This window comes from Alosa sapidissima, chromosome 3 (genome assembly GCF_018492685.1).
Source record: "Alosa sapidissima isolate fAloSap1 chromosome 3, fAloSap1.pri, whole genome shotgun sequence".
Lineage (NCBI taxonomy): Eukaryota > Metazoa > Chordata > Actinopteri > Clupeiformes > Clupeidae > Alosa > Alosa sapidissima.
The window spans coordinates 35,062,774-35,073,326 of NC_055959.1; the positions used below are offsets into that span (position 1 = coordinate 35,062,774).

Sequence of the window (10,553 nt, forward strand, 5' to 3'; positions counted from 1 at the left end):
ATGGAGTGTGTGATTTTCTCGCTCTGTAAAATGTCATCGTTGAGACTGAGGTCAGACACGGCCAGCTGAAACACTTCGACATCCCTTTCGGCGTTCTCCTCGAAAATGGCACCTGTTGATAGACATATTGAGTCGCTTAACTTTTATGGTCGTTTATTTTCACATCACCTTGGGGCAACTGTGCCCTCTAAACAAAAGCAATTTGGCTAGACTGTCCTGAAAAAGCATTTGATGTGATTTATTGATAGAGTGGTTACTTTTATTGTCCGTTTAAGGCGTTTAGAGGACATTTAACCTTCTTGCGTAATACTCTCCGTGATCTTGGAGACGTTCCCGGTATTCGCAGCATTCCGATGGGGTGGGGGTTGGTGGTGCCCGAGAAGCAGGGGACAAGCGTGATTCCGCGGCACGTGTAGCATCTACATTGGTTCCCACAGAGCTAACCACTTAATTTCACCTCAAAGACAATTGAACTCAAAGTATCTACGCATCATTCACCATTCTTATCCTTGTCAAAGAGGAACTGAAGCACAACCCACGTGTATTGTGTTAATATGGAACAGGTCAAACATAACCTTTTCAATTGAAATACCATACACGTAGACTGTACCCAAACAATCTTACTTCTGCTGGTGACCAAGCGGCATGATATTCTCTCTCGTGCCAGAGGCACACAGGTGGTCGGGAGACCGGGCGCGGAGACAGGTAGAATTGACTTGATGTATAACTGGTATGTTCTTCCTATTTAGTCGGAATGAGAATGGCGCATCTGCTCATTGGCTTTGCCAGAGAGAGCCAGATTGGTTTCCCGCCGTTTGAACTTGGTTTTCAATTACCGCCTCTGGATGGCTCGCGCCCCCTCTAAATCAGCGCGTCCGCCGGTGAATCATTTTCTTGTCAGAGCCCCGGCGCGGGACCGACACCGGGGCCTATTTTTCTTGTGTAGGAGAAACCGCTTTGGATGGAATTTTGGCTGGGTTGATGACAAGAGCGGAAGTGACAAAGTGGATGTGTTGCTGGGCGCTGGAGCGAACTGAAGGTGCTTTGTTATTTCATGCTAGACCCACCTGATCCACAGCTTGTTTAGATAAGGTACCCTAGGACCATTCAGTGTCTCTCTCTATCTATCTCTCTCTCTCTTTTCTTTCTCTCTCTCTGTCTCTCCATCTATCTATCTCTCTCTCTCTCTATATATATATATATATATATATGGCCTAGATATCCTAGATAGATAATGATAGTGTGCCTCTGTGTTTTCCTTTTTAAAAAGCAATTAAGATATCGAATCATTTCAGCAAATATGCAGTCACAATACAGTTTTGTGTGCGGTTACAGATGATAGATTGCAGTTAGCACACATCGTGGAAACGGCTGGATCCCTTGTCTTTTGCAGTCGTTCAGGTCTTTTGCACTTTTTCGTTTTTATTTCATTTCGCATGTATGTTGTGCATTGCTACAACTTTACCTTGTGTATTGTATTTTATTAATTGACTGTCATATAGTTGCGACAATTAATATATATCTCTCTCTCGCTCGCTCTCTCTCATAGAGAATGTGTGTGTGTGTGTGTGTGTGACTGCGCAGGCCTCTGGTGCCAAATGCATCTAATTCAGGGGGAGACTCTTATTCAATGCAGAAGTAGTTGCAGTTTACGTCACGCCTTTCCAATCAATATGAGCTCTCCCCAAGAGTGCCTCGAACGGTCTTGAGTCCCTGCTCCAACACCTTTGATTTAGGACTGCAAAACTAAGAGATGTGCTCTGACATAGTCTTGACTATATATGAAGTCCGACTATGTGGTTTTTATGCCCACAGACAACTGGGATGGTGTGCATTAAATACATCGAACTCTGGAGTAGCTAATCCCAAATCAGACGCATATCAGACCAAACAACACCGACACGGTTAAAGCGCCTCAAATACACAGACATGCCACAGATAATCTCACTCTAGACACCTGTTTTGCTTGAAATACAAACTCAGGAAGACAGTAAAAAAACCAAGGTCCTCTTTATGTCACACGCGCACGGTGGGGGCGCACGCATACACATCTCTCGAAAATGAAGGAACATTTTACCCCCTTGAGGATAAAGCCTTGAAATGAATCCATTCTCTCCGGCAACGCCGATGGGAACAACCCGTCCATGCCAACGGGAAAGATACCATCTCATATTCAACAACTCATCTCAAACAGACCTACATATGGCATGATGAGTGGTGCCGTGCATTTGTATGCAAAGGCGCTGAATCGAGTTGAATAAAGCATGAGCATTCGTATTGCGAACGCGTCCGATTACTTCTAATATAGCTTTCAAATACTCCCTAATGCTAGGAAATCAGAGGATTATCATTTTGGTTAGCTAATTAAATCACTGCCAAGTGGTTGCATTAGAGCACTACAAGGCTGCAATGTTGAGAAAGCAACGCCAAATACGATACCAACAAGTCTCAAATGCTCTCCCTCAGCCCACAAACCATGTTACAGCAGTTTACACGGCACTGATAAACACATCGTTGCTTTATTGAGGTGATTATGATTTTCCCTGGCGTCACTGAATTAAATTTTGTGTGGAATCGCAACGGTGGTTATGCTTGGTGGGTTTCTGCCTGCCCCAGCGATACGGGAAAAGGACCAGCGGACATCAGTGGAATATCAAAATGACTGGACAAGTTACGGAACAGAACTGTGAGGCTGCCGATTCAAATGGCCTTCTTAAGGCGCTCCTTCGTTTTAATCTGTAGGTGGAGAGAGAGAGAGAGAGTGCATGTCTCGCCTCACTCTCACAAAATGTGCAGTCTCTCAAAGCCAATGCACAGTAATGTCTTGCTCTTGACCAGTAATCTGGCACCTGGTAAAATCTAAAATGAAATCCATACTTAAGAGCGCAAATCAAACTGCACTATGCATCCACGGTAAAGCGGCGTTCACCCTGATCCCCAATTTACGAGAATGAATGCTTGTGTCTCCATCATTTATTTACTCGGTCAGGGTGTATTAACATGTCGCTCACGTTCCATACAAAGTTCAAGCAAGCTTATAGATAGGGAGGGGGAGGAGAGGGAGAGAGCCATGGCTCGAGCCCATACTAGATTAGTTTGTCTCTGTGAACAGACTGGCTCACGTTTTTATTAGTCCCGGTCGCCTCACATCTCAAACCCTTTAACGTATTTTTCCTGACTTTGGCTGCATTTACCATGGCAAGGGTGGCTGTAAGCCTGTCTCACGATACTTTTAGACCCTATTCATGCAGTCGTTTCGCGTCATGGATCAATGTTCACCTGAAAACATCGCATGGACATCACAGCCAAAATTTTAAACCTGAAAATGACGGCAGCAAAAAGATTAGGTAGCCTTTAAATTAATGCAGTGGATATTGCTGCACTAGCGAATTGTGACTATGTGTTTATTTTCTTTTAACAGAAATGTTGTTTTAACTGCCATCAACAGTGTGAAATAAGCATCACACTAAGGATACCAGCATTTCTATGTTAATAAAACGGAATTGAGTAGTTTGAGGCATAGCGGAGGCTCGTGTAGCCGTTCGGCTTGTCTGTCTGCTCCTTACCGATGTGAATGATTGAGTCCGCGCTTGCAGAATAGCATTGCAATATCCCAAAGGAAAGGCATATTATCAGCAATTCCATCTCCGGTTTGTGCAAAAGCAGCTCATCCACGGTCCTTCTGGTGTCAGGCAATTCCAAACAAGGGGCAGCAAGAGGATTATAAAAGACAAGGAGGAAAAGAATATCACTGCAGCTCGGATTATGAGTGATTTAAAATACCAAAAAGAAAAGTCTGGCGCATAGGTAAAATGGCAACGGCTTTCCACGGGGGAAACACTCGTGAGGAGGCGAACGGGGATGCAGCCAGCGGTTGGGAGATAGGACAGGTAGAGAAACGTCTGATTAGTTGAAAGCACGGAATCCAGTGGGCACTCCCGTACTAGGTCTCGCTCTCTCCAGCGCTTGCCGAGTCTGAGACAACAAACGGCAAACTGCGGAGGACGGACACCCCCGCGCGCTCGCTCTCTCTCAATTTTTTTTCTCCCTCTCCGAGCCACGTGACTGCAGAGCCTCTCTATCTGGATCGCTAAGCTGTCCGGAGACGGCAGGGAGAGATGGAACTCAGGCGAGTCGAAGTCGGGAGCGATGATCTACGGGGGGAGAGATGCATTCGCGAGGTTGGCTGCCGGTGCAGAGACACGCGAGTGAAGAGCTCTGAACCTGCAGGGAGAGGAATCACACGAGGGAGCACCGATTCTGGCACAAGAAATGGCGCGCGACAAAGAAACCATCTATGCGAGTGACAGTAACTTTGTTGATGACCTGCGACTTCGCACATTTCCTGATTGTTGTTTAGAAGGACTGACTGTCATCTGAGTTTTTTTCCTTCTGCGCCGGATCCCAAAGTTTGTGGTAGCGACGCAGATGTACCAGGCGTGCCTCCCCTTCCAACGCGTAAAATCTGCCGCCAGTGCACTACGAAATGTGATCCACTAAAGAAGACTAACCGTGGGCGTTCTAACATTTGGACGCCAATACGACCGAATTCGCGTGGACACTCCGGACCCTCTATGCTCTTTCTCTCATTCTCTCCGTGTCAGTGTTGGTCGTTAAGCTTACAAGGGGGACAACGGGAGAGTTCGAGATTGTGACCACGGCGATTTAAGGCTACCTGAGAGAGCATAGATCCGCGCTTATGTTGTCTTAAATTTTAAGCGGGATGATTACCCTCAAAATTATTTATGGTTATTGATGTCTCTGTTGATTATATGGAAAAGGACAGAGTCAACACTTCGTGCACATTGCATTGTTTATTAAGTTTCCATATTGTAAACTACCTGTACAGTTTCTTGTTGGTCTCGGATCATTTCACTGCAGTGATAATGTATTGTACATAGGCAAGAAACATAACGTGGCTGACTGTCAGTGCTAAAAAACATTATAGTGAATCAGAATATTTCACTGTCAGAGTCGACTGCTACACTATTATACAAAGAGAAAAAGGACCCCAGCTATCAGAAGACCTTCATCGACACTTTTTTGTCACAAACATCGAGGAGACCAAACTTGGAGACAAAAATTATAATATTCTTAATCTTACAATTAAAGGATATTTCTTGCGACTGAATATAAGACAGAAATGTCCCTTAATTGTTTGTTTGAGTGTATTAAGCGCACAGGAGGAGTTTCAGCACCGCGGGTCTGTGGACAGTTCCCGTCTTCTCGCCTGAACGAACGCGTCGTGATGCTGTAGCGCAAGGCGTCTATTATTACAGCTGTCTACAGAGCGCGGACCTTGCGCGATGTTGCGCGCAGACGAGCGACTGTTGGCATCAGATATCATTCTCCCATTATCATTCTCACTCGTCTTGCCCATTACGCAGTCATTCCAAACACGACGTCCATCAGATTTCACTCCTTCAGCCCCACAATGTTTGCATAATAAAATATCACTGCAAAAAGTAAAGGGGAGACACTAAATCCGTACATCATTCATATTCCTAGTTATGAACATCTGTATTCCTTTATGAGAGGCGATTATTATTGTAGGATCAGCATAACATAATTGGCATGGCTGTATTGTAGGTTCTTGTCAGTGTGATCTATTTTGTTGGTTTCGGTGAGATTGCTGGTTAGTGCGGAGATTGCTGGTTAGTGCGGAGATTGCTGGTGAATGGGCGAAGCAGATCAGAAGGGAAAGCGCGCCAGCCGATGGAATCTGGTAACAAGTGGTTGCTGCAGTTTTTCTTACAGTGTAATAATATAAAGTGAAATACGGCTAATAGAATTGCGTATTTGTTTTCTGACGCTCTGTATTGAGTTTAATTAATGTCCTTTGACTTAATGCGGCACACAATCCGAAAACCTTTTCAAAATCTGAAATAACATTAAACATTCTGATATAACATTAAACAATTTTCTTTAGTATGAAAAGGTAGGCTGCTATATCGGAATGTCACTGAACATAAGGTAAAATTGTTTTAATTGTAAAATATTCAAAACATCAGAAAAAAAACCCTCGCTTCCTTTGAACACTTAACCTTCCTTATTTATCTAAATGTTCTTATTTCTTTATCCAATTGGCTTAATCGATGAATACATGCTGTGCATTATGCCTTGCAATGTTAATCAACGTTCTCTCTCTCTCTCTCTCTCTCTCTCTCTCTCTCTCTCTCCCCGGGGCTGCTGCATACATCTTTAGAATATCAGTTATTACAAATCGCTGGGCGAGCCGCGAGGAGTAGAGTACTCATTCCGCAGAGTGGCCGCGCGCGTATAGGCACATTGACCCATGGCAAACGGAAATTAATATGAGAGGCAGCGAAGCGGTTGAGCCCGCGCTGTAATGGCGCTCGGCTCGGCTGAATTAACAGCATGTGTGTGGACGACTAATAGGCCGGGAGAAGCCAGTGCAGCTGCCGCCCGTCAGAGGTCGTTTATTCTGATCCCGAGGCATTCTGCGCAGGGCAGCTTTCCATGCCCCCACGACGTTCTCCAAAAGGGATCCGACCGGGGCTGACGCAGTGTGTTGTAAATTAGACGTTGTTGGTATAATTGCAAATTGCTTATCGCATCTTCTGTCTACACATTCTAGAATGTTCTTGCCGCTCTAGATGCAGTAGCTCAACACCTCACCATCCTATAAGTGCTCAATCACGGAGGGTGTTCCTAGTTGCAGTTAAATCACTGCTGAAGTACACTCTTGAGCTCTTCCAGTGTCATATTAATCAGGAACAGTGGCTATGCCATAAAATGGAGTTTTATAGGGTTCTCAGCCCTGTACACTATCAGTTTAGACATCTGGTGGATCTGCGATGGCTGATAGAGATAAAGCCACTGCATTATGCACTTTAAACAAGAGTACCTGACAAAGTCATATAGATAACACAGCAAGTAGCTAAACAACCGTTTCTTCGAGCACACCGGGCCATCAATCATTTAAAGTGGATTTGTCCATCTGCACTGGCTTCCACTCTCGGGCAACACATACATGCACCTGCTGAATTTCTGATGAACTGCATTTCGTTGTCCAACTGCATCTCGTTGTCTTTGTACTTGTACTGTGCACAATGACAATAAAGTTGAATCTAATCTAATCTAGTCTAATCTAATGAAGGGAATAGATAAAGTATGCCTTGGACTGATTTGGGGTTGGATTCCGAGCTGCCCACGTCTCATATTCTGTATGAACATTCTCCACCTGACGCAAGTACCAGAGCAGCGCAGTGTGTGTCACACACACTCTACTCAGGAATCAGGAATACCGTGTGTAGTAGGTGCCACTCTTCTCTCAAAGAGCCGCAGGTCTTGTGCACCACCCCCCCCACCACCCCACCCCCGCCTCTAACAGCAGACTCACAGCATGGGGACGTAAAAGGTCGGGGCCACAGAGGCTGACATCAGCTGTGATGTGTGTGCTTCAAGTTTGTTCCTGAATGTGTGTGTGTGTGTGTGTGTGTGTGTGTGTGTGTCCATCTGTCTGCGTGTGTGTGTGTGTGTGTGTGTGAGAGTGTGTGTGTATGTTGGTGTGTGTGCTTCAAGTTTGTTCCTGAATGTGTGTGTGTGTGTGTGTGTGTGTGTGTGTGTCCATCTGTCTGTGTGTGTGTGTGTGTGTGAGAGTGTGTGTGTATGTTGGTGTGTGTACAAGAGGGTACATTTACACCATTGTGTAACTGATTGTGATTGTGTGAACAATCTCATGCTGTTAAAACAAAATTCAGCCCCACAGACAACGGGAGGGACAGCTACTGAGCGTGTGCAGGAAAACACATAAAACCTCCAAGTGAAAACAGTGACTCTGCCATTGATTTAGGCCGTCGAGGCTTCATAAGTGGGCTATGGGTCAGGCCAGGGGTCAGAAACAGGCCACACCTGCACGTGTGCGGAGACCGATGTGGGTAAGCAGATACTGTGTATGAAGTGATGGTCAGAGGCTCTAAGTCTTGTGTGTGAAGTGATGGTCAGAGGCTCTTAGTCTTGTGTGTGAAGTGATGGTCAGAGGCTCTAAGTCTTGTGGGTGAAGTGATGGTCAGAGGCTCTTAGTCTTGTGTACATGCGGTGAGTGAGCCAGAATGGACACATGGGTCACAGCTCTGACTGGCGCTGATGTTCATCCATGCAGGCTGCTCTCAGTACTGACCCTTTCAAGAGAGTTCCATTATCAGCATCATAGTTGGCCCCACAAGGCTTCCGTTTTAACATTCCATATGTTATCTTAATGCAGAGGAAGTAGATTGGGAACCAAATAGAATGTTCATGCATTGTTTTTGTTTTTATTGTTGAAAGGGTCTATAAAGATATAGGCTATGTACGTGGTTGCACAGTACAGTTGTTCTGATTGCTACTTATACATGTTACCTGCACAGCAAGGCTATACCTGAGGACTGTGTGTGTATGTGCATACATGTGCGTGTGTTTGGGGGGGGGGGGGGGGGGGGGGGGGGGCTGTGCACATAATTGTGTGTCTGTTAGTGTGTGCAAAGTGTGTCTGTGTGCACCTGTGTGCATGTTAATATGCTTGGGTGAGTGTCAATATGTGTGTGTGTGTGTGTATCAGTGGGTGTGTATGTCTGTGTGCATACATTACGTGTGTGTGTGTGTGTGTATGTCTGAGATGGAGTGCAGTGGTGAGAACTGGGCAGGCAGCAGGCGTGTGAGGAGGCAGATCTGTCATCAGGCGCACCGCCTGCTCAGATCAGATACCTGTGTGTGTGTGTGTGTGTGTGTGTGTGCTCCACCTGCCACCTTATACTCTCCTCCATCCCACTCCCAAGCAGCTCGGATCAGATACCTGTGTGTGTGTGTGTGTGTGTGTGTGTGCGTGTGTGTGTGTGTGTGTGTGTGTGTGTGCGCATGTTAGATAGAGTGAGTGAGTGGAAGAACGAGTGTGTGTGTGTGTGTGTGTGTGTGTGTGTGTGTATTTCTGTGTGTATTCTGAATCGTGTGGGACTGTGAGTCCATTAATATTGAACCTTTTAATAAATGGCTGGGAAGAGGCAGATCAAATTCAAACAAGGGGGGAGTTGAAGGAATGTTTTTCCCTTTCTAGTCTCACGAGTGATTTCATTCACAAAGACGACAACCTCTGAAAGAGAATCCTTCATTAGAGAAACATCTGTGATCACATAAAAGAACATTTGTGATCACGTAGGGCTGTGGAGAAGAAGTCTAGACACACCAGTCACCTTTGAGGCTCAGAGTAGGAGAGAGAGAGAGAGAGAGAGAGAGAGAGAGAGAGAGCGCATAAGAGATAGAGACAGAGAGAGCAAGGAGAGAGAGTGAGAGAAGAGTGTGTGGGAGTTTGAGAAAATCACTAACATTCTCAGCCATTTCTTCATTGGCAAGGTAGTTACGAATAACAAGGATTAATCAATCTTAATGAGAGAGAGAGAGAGCAGGAGAGAGAGAGACAAAGAGATAGAGACAGAGAGAGCAGGAAAGAGAGAGAGAAAGCAGGAGAGAGACAGAGAGAGAAAGTAGGAGAGAGAGAGAGAAGAATATGTGGGAGAGAGAAAATCACTAATATTCTCAGCAACTTCTTCATCGGCACAGTAACAAATAACAAGGATGAATTAATCTTAATAAAGGAATCAGCTTTGACAAACAACAAAGTGGCCCTCTGTTTTCGTCGTTAGATTCCATTTTTCTTGATGACCTTTTCGTCGGTTTCCCAGCCCAGGGGGAACCACAGGCAGCCGATGGGTCTGGAGGCTGCTTTGAAAACACCCCACTTTGCAAGTGATCACTCACTTCTCACTGCAAGATGAACTCAAGCACAGCTACACCAACCCCTGGGAGACATCTAGTGAGATTAACTAACACAACTTTTAGTAGTTCAAGGTACCGAAAAAATCTAATTTACAATGCACACAATGCTCATTATAGCAGAATATAATACAAAAGCAAAACAAGAAAAGAAAATCAATGGACTATACTTTTTGACTTTACAATTGATTTTACTTCAGAAAGTGCCTACTTCTGCACAGATCATGTATAATCCACAAACTGATTATTTCAATCTGACTCCTGCCTTCCAGAGAGTCCAGGTAAAGGCATTGCACCTAGCAGGATTATTCCCTTAACCTGGAAACTTTTAAAATAGCAGGCAACAACTTCTCTGGACAATAAATAGCAATAATCAATATTTTTGACTGACTGATTCTGGAGGTTCATCTGTGATGGCATCGCTGTGTGAACCCTGAGAAGTGTCCACTCTGTTGCACATGTGCTACTACACAAAGGTCAAGAGCGGCGTTGACCTCCTAGCAACAGCATCGCCTGGGCAATGGGCATGCCTTCACAGCTGTCAGGATGAACGATAAAGTTGGCTGGGGCGGTCAGTGAGACCACCCAGGGGGTTGTTTATGTGTTTGTGTTTATGTTTGCTTAGAAGATTGTTTATTGTTTGATTAGTGACTGTTTATATAATATGACACATATCATTCATCTAGTACAGACCCAGCACAGCACACTGCAGCCCACTCTAAGTGGTTATCACAATACTCCACCTCAGCATGTGATCTAGAGGTCATCTAGAGGTCATCTACATG

At 45.1% G+C, this 10,553-nt stretch overlaps 1 protein-coding gene across 1 annotated transcript in view; it reads right to left on the reverse strand.

Moving 5' to 3' along the window:
- Positions 1-3,946, reverse strand: part of grid1b (glutamate receptor, ionotropic, delta 1b) — a 402,913-nt gene extending 398,967 nt beyond the window's left edge. Inside the window, exons 1-2 of the mRNA XM_042086585.1 lie at positions 3,567-3,946; positions 1-112 (exon numbers count right to left, since the gene is read on the reverse strand). The exon at positions 1-112 is cut by the window's left edge and continues 44 nt beyond it. Coding sequence (XP_041942519.1) covers positions 1-112; positions 3,567-3,645 — 191 coding nt within the window. The 5' untranslated portion in view covers positions 3,646-3,946. The remainder of the gene's footprint in view (positions 113-3,566) is intronic.
- Between the last annotated feature and the right edge of the window lie 6,607 nt (positions 3,947-10,553).